General features: G+C 38.3%; 2 protein-coding genes across 3 annotated transcripts; both read left to right on the top strand.

The window, feature by feature from the left end:
- The first annotated feature begins 2,731 nt into the window (after nucleotides 1-2,731).
- On the top strand, nucleotides 2,732-3,917 carry LOC116172930. The gene is made up of 4 exons (XM_031490208.1): nucleotides 2,732-2,756; nucleotides 2,815-3,180; nucleotides 3,392-3,731; nucleotides 3,779-3,917. Exons 2-4 carry the CDS (start codon nucleotides 2,844-2,846, stop codon nucleotides 3,873-3,875), a joined length of 774 nt encoding a protein of 257 aa, XP_031346068.1. The 5' UTR covers nucleotides 2,732-2,756; nucleotides 2,815-2,843; the 3' UTR covers nucleotides 3,876-3,917.
- LOC116172929 lies at nucleotides 3,848-6,129 on the top strand. 2 transcript variants are annotated; one of them, XM_031490206.1, is made up of 3 exons: nucleotides 3,848-5,289; nucleotides 5,707-5,911; nucleotides 5,962-6,129. In XM_031490206.1, exons 1-3 carry the CDS (start codon nucleotides 3,975-3,977, stop codon nucleotides 6,026-6,028), a joined length of 1,587 nt encoding a protein of 528 aa, XP_031346066.1. In that variant the 5' UTR covers nucleotides 3,848-3,974; the 3' UTR covers nucleotides 6,029-6,129. The 2 variants fall into 2 exon arrangements, with proteins under 2 accessions (XP_031346066.1, XP_031346067.1); XM_031490207.1 differs by lacking the exons at nucleotides 5,707-5,911; nucleotides 5,962-6,129 and having other exon boundaries at nucleotides 3,848-5,375.
- Nucleotides 6,130-15,088: the final 8,959 nt, after the last annotated feature.

Genomic DNA, 15,088 nt, shown 5'->3' with positions numbered 1-15,088 from the left:
TTCAAATCAGAAAATACCAGGATAAATATTGTGCACCAACCATCTGCAAAAAATGAATATTTTGGCACTTTTTCAGTCGATCTAAGCTCTAAGTCCGATGTTTCCCGAGAAAAACTCGTGCACAATGTTTAATAGTTCACGTACAAAAAAAGAGAAATTCGTGATTCAATATTTAGAAAACCTATGCAATCTAGCAAGTTGGGAACGTTGTGCTCAGATAAAATATAAATATCTCCTCAAAATCAAAATGGATAGGTTACCTGAATTATACCTTTAAATCAATAAGTACCGTCAAATGCCGGTAATACATTGTGTGCTTCATGTATGATGCAAACGTTATAGGTTACAATTAAACAAAATAAACAATTCAATGGTTCGACTTCTAACCTAAAAATCTATCTTAAATTAAAGCACAGGCTAAATGAATACTGGTATGATAAGTTCGACTATAATGCACCCCAAAGGCTTACGCGCAAACGATATAAACGATTGTTCAGAAAAAGCAAACCGCAGTTCAGTTTATTTAACTAAATTGCAAACGCAACACATACCTTATTTTGAACTGACTGGTATGACGTACAAAGGAATATGCAGGTAATACCCAACTTTCCAATAATTATCGAAAAGTAGAACGACAGGAGCAGTATTATGGCAAGGAAGGCCTCCTTCTAATCTTATATCCTTTTCATAGCAATTTTTAGCATAAAATAGCAGCATAATAAACAACGAAAGCTGATGTAATGGCTGCTGTCTTCTCCAAACGTGAAGTGGAACTATCAACGTCTTTACCTCTTCTAAAACTGCTAGAAATGCTTCTACACGTTGATCTATTGTTGATGGGTATGGAAAAGCACAATATTTAGCACTTTTTCCACTAAAATATTAATAATTTAAACGCCACATGCAAATACGCATCTTCCATAAGCACCCTCAGGCCTATCACTTTCTGAATGCGCGCACTCGTTCTCCCCCCTCCCCCACAACACACCGAAAAAGCGGGCTCCATTTCGATTAAATTTTAAATTACAAACAAAAATTACCTATTTGCTGTAACGTTTGATTAAAATTTTTATATACATGGTCATTCAAAAATATATATTCAGATACCATCTCAACCTGGGTGAATTTCGAAAGAAAATTCAAAGGGCTGTAACTTTTGAACTAGTAGCCCAATCTTGAAACTGTTTGAAATTATGGATTCTACAGGCCACATTCTATAAGAGAATTTTTTTCCGGGCCTCAAAAAAAGGCAGTGTATAACCTCCGATTAGGGTTATTGTAAAAACTACACCCCCAGCTATGAAAAGGATGAAACCGGGGAGTAGTTGAGCGTATGCCCACGAATTTTTTTGATAGTGCGACTGTGGGCGAGGTGAGGCGGCGCAGAAATCGACCTTATGTTCCAATCATGCGATTGCCATGAAACTTTGGGGAAGGGTTGGTGAAGCGTAGGTATGTTTTCAATTTAGTAAAATGACGCAAGGTGAAGCGGTGCAGCCGCCGAAACCGAGATTATGTCCCATCGGGAAGCGGGAAATTGATAGATGGGTGGTATGAAGTTCGCCGGGTCCGCTAGTAACTTATAATTTTTTGTAAGAATTATAAAATGTGCTATTGTTTCCATTTTGTCCGTCCGTCCGTCTGGATCCACTTCTACGGTTTTGAACTAATTGTCCTAGAGGCCTGGAATTTTTTGCAGTAGATAGCCTATAGCTTAAAGGTGTGCCAGATGGCCTTCAAATTTTGTTGTTTAAGGTGAGTCACTCTATTCATATTTTCCGAGATGCTGTTTTTTAAAGTAAAACGTGCATAACTTTTACATGCGACAACAAATTGGTATCAGGTTATAAAATCGTTTAAGAATTAATAAAATCGCGTGCGCAAAGTGATCACTTCCCGCACTACACTAGTGCGGGACAGTGGCGGATTTAAATTTTTGCGCCCCTAGGCACACCGAAAGATATGCGCCCCTCCAAAAATAATCTTTAAATTGCAATAAATTTTAAGATAATAAAAATCAAATACCTAAGATTTGTTTTCCACACACGTCAAAACTTGAATTGTCGATTATCGTTATTACAGTTCCGGTTTATTTAAACTATGACCAATTCCAATTTATTTCATAATTTTAATTAACAGTTTTTGTAATTTGTAACTTGTTAGGGGACTAAAACTTAAAATATTACCTAAAATAAATATAGTGCAAAAAAATGCCGCTCTCTAAAGCTACCGCCCCTAGGCACGTGCCTAGTGTACCTATCGGTAAATCCACCACTGGTGCGGGAATGTTAATAGATTATAGGAAAAGACAATTTTTCTGTTTTCGCTATATAACTACTAGATGACGCCAAAGAGATATCTATTACAACTCTAGAAGAATTCATACCGTCGACTTCAGGCGAGAAGCGAAAAAATAGACGTTCAAACGTATCAATTGCCCGCGAAGGTTTCTGATGTAGTAAAACACTTTCCGAAATTCGCAAGGGAACGGGAACAAAAAAACAGGATTTTATGTTTTACAGTCGAAAAAAGGATTTACATTTAAAATGTAGGTTTCTTTGAAGGCCTTGAGGTGTACTCCCAAAGAAATTCCCCACGCGAATGGGAAATAACGGGATTTCCCAAAGACGGTAGGTTCGAAGTTCGCCGGAACTACTAGTATATTCAGTTACAACATTCAAAATTTCTGTGCTCTTTTCAAATGCATAGGTACACAAATGACGATCATTCCTCCTATGTGAATACGTAAGTCTTAGGTAGGTAGGTACATTTGTTTCCTACGAGTCCTACGAGTTCCAATAAAAAAATTTCCAGTGACAGGACAGTGACAACTTTCGGTGAATATGTTCACTTTACCGCCACGGCCTCCAAAGGACTACGTTCTGAAAGAGGTTAGCTTGAATCAAGCGAGTGCTGAGGAGTTCACACCAACTGGACTACCTCGAGCAACGCAGCAATCCATAAAGAAGTATTGCTATCCCGTTCCGGCGGACGACAATGAGCCGACCGATGTAACCCAAATCGAGAAACTGAACGACCAAATTCTTAACAAATGGACCAAGGATGCCAAGGCCGATTGGGTTGACAAACCGGGTCAGAACGCCTTTCTGGTAACAGAAATGTATAAGAAGTACAGCGTTAACGTCGAACCCAGCTACGACGTTCGCTACCAGCACAGGCGTAAGTCAAAAGTCGGCAATTAGAATAGAACAAGTGGAAAGTTTCGAGTTCTTTAGACTTAACGGTTCATGTCACTTTTAGTAAAATTTATTCTCGTTTACTAGAAATTTACGTTTAACGAGTACACGTGCGCAAATTCCTCGCGTTATTTTAAGATTCGCTATTTTGCGTTCATAAAGAAACTAAAAATAGCCGATATTCTCCGTTTCAGCGCGAATATTACAGCGCTCCTACAAATACGAGTTCGATTGCATGGAAAAGGCGCGCTGGCAAAAGTTAGCTGATAAAGTTAAAGAAGAGGAAGAAGAAGAGCGGCGGTTCCTAACTGCCCACTCGGCTGAGCGCAAAAAAGCAGACCTAGAGACAGTTTCGTGTCAAATTCCACCCCCGTTTTGGTGGAAGGTATCAGAACTGCCGTCATCGTTGTCACCAGTAGAGGTGAAGCCGGAGAAATCCGTCTACCAGACTTCCTACTTGCGATGGCAGCCGATACCCAAGCTGTTCGATGAAGCGGAGAACGATCCCTGTAGGAAAAGGGAAATCCTCGCTCAGTGGGTACCTTCACGTTTTCGGCTTTGTTCACAGCCCCCTCTTTCAGGTTCAGGCTACCGTTCAAGAACGAAGCGGCGAATTGGTATTACAAAAACTACCCTCCTCCAAATATCAAATTCCGCCCCGAAAAGTTTTCGCAATAGTTGGCCGGACAATTTGTTTCTCTCTTATGTCACTCGAACAAATTTAACGTGTCAAAATTATGAATTATTATTAGAAAAATTTATTGTGAGCATTACAAAATGGATAAAATAGTAACCGAAAATCTATTTCTTCTCGAATTTCTGGTCGACAACGTGCACTTGGACCCCACGGTAATCCGCGGCATTGGCGATGTCTCGGGTGATAAGTGCGTGTCCGTCCAATTTTTGGACAACCCCCCCTTGGATATTTGCGAAGACGACTTTGCCCCAAAACGGAGGTACTCGCAGGATTCTAGCAACGTTAAAAGTGGAAAGTCGTGCCTGTTCAGTTTGACACCGATGCAAGCGAACGAAGCAACGTATCAGTTTGACGTGCACGTCACGGTGTTCAAAAAGATTCAGCAGACTGAGGATGTCGCGCAGAAGATGCAAGTCGGTACCTCCCTAATATCCATAATAAACTTGTTTAACGAGTTGATCGCGTCCGTTAGCATGCCAGTCAATGAAAGTGGCCCAACTGCGAAAACCCTCAAAGATACCTTTCAAATTTTGAACCACGTCGGCCAGTACGTTGGCGACATCGGCATGTACATACGAATGTCTTGCTTCGGAAAACTCATCGTCACGCAATTCCAAATGAACCTGGACGACAAATCGGTACTATTCAAGGATAAAGAAGGCCATTCGTTGTACAGATACAAAAAGGCTGGCCAAGCAACAGCAAAAAAGGAAGACGAATGCAAACCGAGCGTGCCAGTCTGTGCTATTCCTTCGTGTCCAGCACGTGAGGCGAAGTGCCCGGAAGTGTGTGCTAATGCAGCCCCAGTGAATCCGGCGGATTGTTACCAAGAAATCGGAGCTTCGATGGGCGGAAACGCTCTTAGAATCCGCGTGCATAAAGACAAAAAGTTAGAGAACGTGGATGGCGACGAAGACTCGTGCTGTTGCGGCACCAACACTTCGCAATCTAAAAAAAATCAGCCTAGAGCAATCGGTGGGGGTGGATGCACCACCACCGAACAAAGCGTGGCAATGAGACCTGGGTACGATTACGATGGCACACCAAATACGCCGTTCTCATTTAAACTGGGAGGATGCGGAATGAACACGTCAAATAACGTAACCGTGGTGCCTCCAATCAGCACCGCGCCCGATGGAACTCAGTACACAGAACTGGCGGATCCGAATCGCGATGTCTTCATCTTACGTATTGGAAAAAAGAGCGAAAACAAAGATAAGAAGAATAACCTGGAGCTCGAATTGTGCACCCCAAAAGGACCCGACTTGAAACCCATCCCGAAAAAAGAAACGAGGGACACGCAGTATGAGGATGCGGATGTAGCCGGGGGCGGTGGTGGTGGTGGTAAAGGTGGCAAAGGTGGCAAGGGCGGCAAGGGTGGCAAAGGAAAGAAAGGAAAGAAATAACATTTAATTATTATTTGTCCAAGTTTTGGTATAATTTGTTTTGTCTTTCCTTAAATAAAGTCATTATTTCCACAATCCATAATTTCAAAAAAACTAATTAATTGAAACTTGTCGTGGGTGACTAAAACAGTAAGTTTAAATCATTCCAAATTTGATACCCGATTAAAAACAAATTTGCAGGTTGATGTACTCCCAATTTTACCAAATTATGGCAGACACTTTTGAAATCACGTAGTAAGTTTCATAAGTTTTTTTGTCTTATTTTTCAGCGTGTTGATTTTGAGTCCATTTCAACATGAAAGCTTATGAACATTGTCATTTCGAATCTGTCGGCAAAATCTCAGCTTCTTAGTGTTGAACTGGACACCAAAATCGCATGGAACAATAATCCCTGTTTAATTTACAGGTAGAAATGGCGGTGGCAGAGGGAAGAACGGATCGGGAAGAGGCGCGGACGGTGACCGGGAAAAGTGTGCTCCAGATTATGGCAATCCTCACATCATCGGCGGATCGAAATCCGGCAAACTCGGCAGACCTTGCAAATCCTCTAGATCTAATTTACAGTGCATGCCATTGGAAATAGCATGTTGCAATCTTTCCACGGTGCTTTCGTAAGTGATGACGTAAAACTTTTTCCAACTTTTCAAGCAGATATCTCCAGGTGCGAGACGTTTTGCTGTTTGAGGGCGTACAAGCCTATATCTTCGTGTTGTGGTATGTGGGGTTAATCTGCAAGCTGTTTTCGGTAAAAATCGAAAAAAAAACTGCAAAATTCATAATTGATTAAAACAAAACTGTATATTAATGTGCTGTAACCAATAAATTTTGACACGAATTTTGAAGAAGAGGATCAAACAATTTGAACTTTTGTTAGAGATCAATTAATCGAAAGGAGTATTTTCCTATACATAACTCTAGAGTAAAATTCCATCTTTCGCGCTAAAAAAATAATCTGTTCACCAACAGCTCGATCAAATATCTTGGTTCATGACTAAAGGCGGTGTTTATATTATAATGAGTGATACAGGATGTGAAAACACCGTAGACCAAAAATGCACGTTTTCATTTTCGATAAGAGATGTAATGTTATAGAAGTAAGTGCAAGAAAGACCTCGAAAAACAATACACCGACTCTCGATTGACTTCCAAAGAAATTGGTCCCACAGTCGCCAATGGTTCAAGTCACTCATGGAAAAGAAGAACGACCCCAACAGCCAAATAAGGCGGGTTTGCTGAGATGAACCGCATGAGCAAAGTATTGAGTAATCTCTACGGATACTACTCACTCGATATGGCTTCATAAATGGCAAAAACCAAAGAGGATTAAATCAAATAGATAAGACAGAAGAAGGAACACGAACCACGACTTACATTTATGCACAATTAGATAGTGGCAGGGTAAACACGATAATTAGCATAATTTGTACTCGTACATAAAAGGCGGGAAAAAAGGAGTGGAAATGTAACATTTAATCTTACTTGATTTCAGGGTCAAGCAAAGGCAGTTCTAAGACAGGTGCCAATCATTTATAATTAAAATAGAATCATTAACATGGTTTCTAAACTAAACAAGAACAAAGCAATCTCGAAGAGCTAATTCTATGAACCTCAATCGAGACCATTTGAAACTCCTTGGGAACCTTTCTCGGGACTAGCCAACATTTTCGAACAGAGAGGTCGGGTCTGAGAAAAACTATTCACTAAACTCACTAAATCGCGTCCTACCAAATCAGGGGGAATGGTTCTCATTCGCATACCCTGTCAAATCTGACTTCGATTTAACAGCAACCCTTTTATTATGCCTCGGAAACCAATTATATCATTTTTTAACAAACGCATCATCAATTTGTAACGGTTTTTTTCCTCTTTGAATATTTTTTCCTAATTTATTTAACATTCTAAATATATCCTCGTTTCTATTTGATATTCTTACGCCACCTGCGTATGTTCTTTGTAATCCACTAGTTTTAGGTGTAAGATAATTCCTGTAGTTCTTTGTTTCGCCGACCGAAACCGTGGTATTTTTGGCTATCCTCCTCTTTAACTTTATCTTGTTCGCGTAGTTGTATTTCTTTCCCCACAGTAAATGTTGATTAGATGCAAATGTTTTGTTTTGGTACGCCATTACTTTTCTGACTTCGTGTCTACTTGAAAAAGGCTTATGGCCGATTGCACCAACGAATTTAAGCGGAGTTTAGCTAAAGCGTAGCTTAAAATCCATGGCAACCATTGTCTCAATAATCGTTGCCGCCATGGATTTTAAGTTACAATTAAGCTAAGCTCCGCTTAAATTTGTCGGGGCAAACGGCCATTAGTTTTTTTTCCTTTCCCTTCCTTATTTTTGGAATGGTTTTCTCTTTCTCTTGATGTGTGCTCCATTCAATCCTTTTTACGGATCTGTATTTGCATTTAAACAATACGAGGTATGTTACATTATTACGCAACATTTTTCTCATTACGTACGTTTTTTCTGGACCTTACCTTTACTCAACCCTCAAGTTTACTTTCCTTCAACCTTTTCTTTTAAGTTTTTATTTCTTTCTTTTGGAATACCTTTTAGGTTGATCTACCTGACCTAGATTATATTACTAGACCCACGCAGTACGCGGATGATATAGCACTTTTACCTGGGCCCGCCATTTTAACAAGATTGACAGTGGCGAACGACGCAATGGATGTTTCTACATTACCGACAAATTTCAGCACCATTTCAGTGAAACGAAACATGTGATTCTACTTATGACCTACTTAGATGGAAGTTGTTTATACCTGGAGATTTCAAGATAGTTCCCAACTGCAAGTATTTACGAAACCTTGGAGTTGGAGATCATTACTTGTGTAAATTGCTCCGATACATGTGATTTTACCTATGCTACTTGCTTCGCTACAAAAATATGCTTATCGAGATCCGATGTTGCTGACGATTACTTTTGTGACTGCGAAGATTCACTTCTGCTAGTTTGATTGGATTGTATCCTTCAGATTAGCTGTGCTATTTGAGATCTTAGCTACCGTTGCTTTGTGAATTAATGTTGAAGTTACAGAAACTTTGTCCGAAGCCGATATTTACAAGTTTTAGCCCCAGCTGCATCAACAAAATTAAGCCTTACCACTTAAAGTTAAGTTATTTGTACTTCGTAAAGTACTGCTCTTGAATTTAACCTTTATGCTTGCATAGTTGATATTGTACCAACAATCCGTGGTCGAATAAAATTTTGCTTTTTAAAGTCCTTCGAATTATTGATTTTTTTAAGTATTAATTACAGCTTTAATATCCGATTGCCTCCGTGTCAGACGTCAGACGCTATTTGACAATATTTTATGGGCAGCGCGATTCATCACTCTTTTTTCTTGTTTGTTGTGTCATTGTCTGTTACTGTTTTTTATTTCGTCCACTCCTTTGATTACATATTGGTTTCGATACAACCGAATTGAAATTATTACATTGGCTTGATATTCACTTAACAATTATAGCCCCGTTGTTTTCTGCAGAAGAATAGACGTTTTCTCTGACTACGTGTTGATCCCCTGGTACGAAAAATTTATGTAATATTTTGAGATCATTTATTCAATTACCCTCGATTGTGACGTGAATTATTGTTTATGTTCAATCCCTATCAAGTATTTTATACCTTTAGCTTTTCAAGACAAGAACACCTCATCTCCTAGTCTGCCTTGTTCTCACATTATGATAAGTATTCTCTCCTTTCTTTTGAAATTTACTCAAGACTACGGGGCATTTATCCGGATTGCTATTGCTACAGTTCCCTTTTTGCTTGTGTATAAGAACCATAAATATTCACCCCAATCCATTTCTACTTTGCCCGACCCTACCGTGGGCTTAGCTGAATGCAATTTTGTTACGTTCGCCCAAAGTGAACGTAAAAAATTTCTAATTATTAACACATTATGGCAATACAAGAACAAATACCATAATTACGCCACTCCTAACAGAAACCACACTCCGACTCATCGCACAAGCCGACAACAAACATCGTAATTGAATTTTAAGTCAAATTCTTGCAAGTATAAAACACTACACACACCTGTGGAAAAATCCACACTACACATCTACTTACGCATAAACGTATTCTGTAACTACAAACAGAATGTTCAATATATCTTAAATTGTCTAAACGCCCGGTATATTAATCTCCAATGAAAGTCACCTGTGGAAAATTCTACTGTATCTACTAAGCATCAACATCTTCCACTTTCCCTTAACAAATATAGTGAATATATGCAAACGATTGCAACATAATTCGTATTTGTCACTCATAACGTCATTCTGGTTCAGCCTCAATACCCCCGAAACGGTTTTGCGCGATTTTCAATATCTTCTTTAGTTTGGAAAATATGACCGACTGCAAGTTTTAAAATTGACACCCTGTATCTATACTCTATACGAATAGAAGAAACGTGAACACCTCATCTTTAAAGGAATATTACTTATTAGGGTGCATTAGAGTATTTATTTATTTATTTATTTATTTATTTATTTATTTATTTATTTATTTATTTATTTATTTATTTATTTATTTATTTATTTATTTATTTATTTATTTATTTATTTATTTATTTATTTATTTATTTATTTATTTATTTATTTATTTATTTATTTATTTATTTCTTTATTTATTTACGGTTGCCCATTATAACAAAGAGAAAAAAAACACATTAATATTCAAAATCTTTTAATTTTAAGAGCATTCTGGCTTCTAGTCCCTTTCCGAAGCAACTATAAATCTTTCTGTCACTTGCGCTTTAAAGAACTCCATTCCGCTATTAGGTATACCCGTAGCCGTAGAGTATTCTCTCCTCATCAGATCGTTTTTAAAGCATTTTATGTTACGGAAAGGGTTTTTTAATAGGTACGATTACAGCGCAGTTTAGGGCGTTTGCAAAGGATATTTCTCTTCTAAGAATAGCCTTTACAATACTACGATACCTATTTAAAACGAAGGTTGAATCTGGTCCTTCCAGAGCTTTAGGCACTGTATAGTGGATACCATAAGATATTGCTAATATTTGTTTTTTTCACTACAACAATGGTATAGGACAAATAAAAACGTAGGAAGTAATTGATTAATGTATCTACATATATTAAACTTTAATGACTTTAATGACAAACCCTTTGAATATTTTGTAATATAATACAGAACGGAAGTCAAACAAACTGGATGAATAATCAAAAACTTTCTATCCGTATCTCCTTCCATAAGCTACCTACCTATGCAGTTGGTTGCCCATATCGGATTAGAATTTACTATTGTATAGGTGGTTAAGGTAGTGTACATATAATTAATCATTACGAACAACAATATCAAAGAAATAGGCTGCATTTTTATAGCCACAGATGTCCAATATTCCCTATGGAAATCGTACAAAAAAATCATACCCCATCCCATCCCATGTTGGTCACGTTTTCCTTGACAAAAAAACCGAAAAACTTATTGTGTCAGTATTCGGAGGGTATTTTTAGAGACGCACTCTATCAGCTAAGTTTGTGTAGATGAGGTTGGAAAAAGTATTTAGAGTCGGCGGTTAAAAAACCCACCGCAATCATTCTAAATTGCCGCGTGTAAGGTTGCCTTAATCGGGAACTTAATATACCGTATTTTCCGACAATAGCGAGGTGACACTTGGACTTGGACTGGTGTGATCTAAATAAACGCCAGACTTCCAATTATTTAACTAACTTCCCAGAGGTATTAATTCAAAATGCCGAAATCGCCCCACTCCGCCTCTGTGTCATGTCTTGGACCAAACCCAGTCGAAGCATTTCTTATGGCATCGATATGGATGGACATTGGACCCTACTCTAAGTACCTACCTATGCCGTTATGATACGACAGCTCCTCTTTGAACTTTACCAGCTGCATCTTCCGCACCACAGTGATCCGCTACAGGAAGCGGACACTTACCACGCGATAAGCCACGCCCTTGACGCAAGTGCGTTAATGCGCGAGCACACACGCGTGAAGTTTCTAATTCATTACCCATCCGTTACCTAATGGATGGGCGTACAAATATCATTTATCTATTCTGCGACCTCCACCTATTTCATTATCAAATTCTATTTGTTACATTGCGAACATTTTCAATAAGTAGCGTAAGTTTTAGTTTTGAGTACCTATACTTTATGACGTCCTTCTGTTCGTTTGTTCGACTGGCTTGATGGTATCTACTCGCATATTTCGACGGTATATGGTATAACTAAACAAGTATAAATTGTGCACAACTCTTGTGCAGATAGAGCGCATTTTTTTTACCGTTTTGACATCACCAATGGATATATTTCTTGCAGACGTCTCAATCGCCTTTTGTGAGTACACTCTTCCGACAATCCGTTCTTGAGGTATAAGGGAATATACCCGATCACCATAAGAGGTCGAGGAGGAGGGCTATGGTTGGTAGAAATTAATTCCTTTCGTTGAGACTTTCATTAGAGTACCATGAAGGATAAAACTAGTTTCACTCCCCCCCCCCCCCCAACCCGGCCGTACTTGTTTTTTACAATGAAAGATAAAATTCATTTTTTAATTGTTAACCCCCCCCCCCCCCCGTTCAGGCCCCGTCGCTCATTGATCCTGAGAAACAGTCGCACGGGAAAGTTATAGTTTGTACAAACCAATTTATTTCGATGAATCCTTTCATTAGAATACCATGAACAGTAGAACATGTGTTAACCCCGAGGTTAACCCCCTAATTCTGAAAAAATGCGCTAAAAAAATCGTATCGTTACTCGTGTCCAGATCGAAGTAACCTCCAATAAACAAACATAAACAATAAATGAAAACAATTTGTAATAAATATACGCATTAGCTGAGGACCTTTAGATAAAAAGTGTATACAATCATTATCATGAGTTTACTATCAGAAATCATTAAAAAATAGCCAATAGAAACTAATGTTTACTGCGTGTTGTTAAACTCCCGAGGTTAGTGAACTAATGATAATTATTGCATAACCCCACCATTTATTAATGATATAGATATAAATCTGAGTTTTGATATGGTATTAGTTTATTGTAAGGTTTACAAATAGTAAAGCAAGCATTCTTTTTAAATAAAATAATATATTAGCAATATTTATTAACAAGTGAGTTGGAAATTGTAACGGATAGTTACAAAATTTGACTTGATGATATCTGCTTGTAAAATTTGATGCCGACGACTAGCTCATGATTATTAATTTGCAACGTTTCTAGGTGGGTCCTCACATTAAATATAAATATAATTAGATATTATGAAGGTACCACTTTCTTAAAGATTTTTTCTTCAACAACAAACGGTTAAGTCTTTAACACCCTAAAATGAAGCGAGAAGCTGCGTTATTGGTGCCAAAAAGTTGACAGGATTCAGGAATAATTGAATGGGAAATTTTAACCTTCGCAAGTGGAAATGGATTGTAAAATATTACGCAATCAGTCGGAAGAAGAAAAATGTCATTGAAAATATTTGATCTACGCACAAGAGTGATTTAAATGTTAAAATTCAACCGTACAGTACGAATTCGAGCAACGCGCTCTTGAGACTTACAGCGTGTTCTATCGCGGCTTTTCGCGAATTCATTAGTTCATTTATTTAACCGATTCAGGATAACCTATTTGTTAGAAACCTCTGACTGACATCCCCACAGAATTGGAAAACACCCACGCACGCTAGATACGTTTCGTACGGATTGAACTCGACAGGACTGTAAAATTATTCACTCAAAATAACGGGCGATCAAAAATGAGTTGCTGTCGAGTCGCCTTTGGAAGTTGGAAGTTAAATACGAATTCCCATATAAACAAAAATTCCAAAGGTGACTCGACAGCAACTCATTTTTGATCGCATTGTATTCAACAACAAGATTTTGAAGAGACCACCCTGTACCTATATCTTGCATGGCTCAATCTAGAAAATCGCGCATCCCATGACAGGTTTTACTCAAGACTTGGAAGAAACCCATTATATCTTTATAAGTATTACCTTCTATTCTTTACACTAAGGTATTACCTACTCTAGCGGATCGTACCTGATTTGAAGGAAGAGACATGACATACAGCGGAAAGTGCCCAACTCTGACGCTGCAAAAAAATAGGTACTTAGAAACGGAGACAGAAACCACTCTAATGTAAAGTGTCACAAATCGGGAAAAAAGTCATAGTCCGCAGAAATCTTGTTAACCCATAAACACTCTTCGGCCTCCAAACCCCAGCGCTGAGGTTGCGACTAACTAGCTCTTGGTTAATCGACCCGCAGTAGGGTTATTTTATCCCGCCCCTACACCGGTAAATATGTGCAGAAGAATATACTACAAAAAATCATTTCAATAAAAATCTAACCAAAATTTGATGAAGGATATGTTTGCGGGCTCCCGTTACAACATTTCCGAAATCCTTTAATACGAGTTACGACTAATACGACGACGATCAGTTCATAAAAATACGCGCGACCTTGGAGCCGGCAACCTGGATGTAGTGTCGGCGGAACGAACGGACAGGCGGACTCGAGCGCCACCAGAAGATGTGTTGCTTCTAATAGTCTTGGAGGTTTAGCCAATTGGCAGACACAGGAAGTTGAAGAAACGCATAGAAAGCATAAATTAATCAGCGGTAACTACGGGAAATCAAATACAGGAAAGGCAAATTTAATACCCCCCTTATAGTTAACGGAAGGGAAAGTATCTAACGCTTGCCATTAAATTTATCGGTACGGTAGCGGATAAAAAAATCCCCTATAAACAACAGCCTTCTCTCTTATAAAATTCAGCCATTTCATTGAGGGATTAACGGTTTTCAAGCCGAGACAGTAGGTTCATCCAAAAATTAACAAAAATAAACATAATAATCTGTAATTGGTCCTAAAATTAAGCGCGCTTCTAATGAAACCACTCACGACTGGTTCGGTTATGCTTTCTGCAACTCATTTAAGTAGCTACTGTTAATTACACTTACTTAATTTGCCGGATTAAAATTTCCAAATTGGGCAGCCCAGCAATGCCCATTGTATCCTATCCTAACCAGTTTTGCACTCAAAGTTTTGAAGCGAACTTCCAATACTAAATCGCAACACCGCACTTAAAATACATATGCGCCTACAGTAAGTTACGAGGCCCTTAATCAACTGCCCTCAAAAGAGGTCATTGGGCACTAACTTAAGAGCAAATATCTCGAAAACGGTTTGTCGGAGGAGAGTACTCTCAAAGGTAAAATGAATTGTTGGAGCATCTGGACAAGATACATCTACTTTCAGTGCAAATATCTGCAGAACGGAGGAAGGTACTCTCAAAAGGCGATTGGAACGTCAATACGAGACATATCTACAGCTGGAGTAGAATCTTGAATGTGCATATCTCGATATTGGAATGTCAGATTTTTCTTGCATTATACAGCCTGTTTCACGCATACCGTTACCTAAAAGTATTCAAACTCCCATTGATAATCATAATTTAAATCTGCAAATTTGCATACCATAGTTTTTGTGCTCTATCGAAAGAAAATATCATGATCGTTTGATGATACGGTACAACCGGAAGTGAATAGCAACTTTTTTATTTTAAATGGAACACCCTATATGTTGCATGCAAGGCCCCCTAAGAAAAGTATGCATATATCGGTCACAATTGTAGAAAATCTTAAATAATACGAAAACCATAACAGATAGGTGTAGGGCATGTAATAATTGATCGATGTAGAATTTTTTTCGACATTTGAAAGTGCAAAAAAATATCGCAGGGTTTATTTGAAAAAATCAACTTTTAAAGGTTCGAAGTTCTTAAACTTGACCATTAATTTTAAA

This window comes from Photinus pyralis, unplaced genomic scaffold, assembly GCF_008802855.1.
Source record: "Photinus pyralis isolate 1611_PpyrPB1 unplaced genomic scaffold, Ppyr1.3 Ppyr1.4_LG6, whole genome shotgun sequence".
Taxonomy (NCBI): domain Eukaryota; kingdom Metazoa; phylum Arthropoda; class Insecta; order Coleoptera; family Lampyridae; genus Photinus; species Photinus pyralis.
Note: the sequence above shows the minus strand (reverse complement) of the source record. Positions and strands in the feature narration are given on the sequence as shown.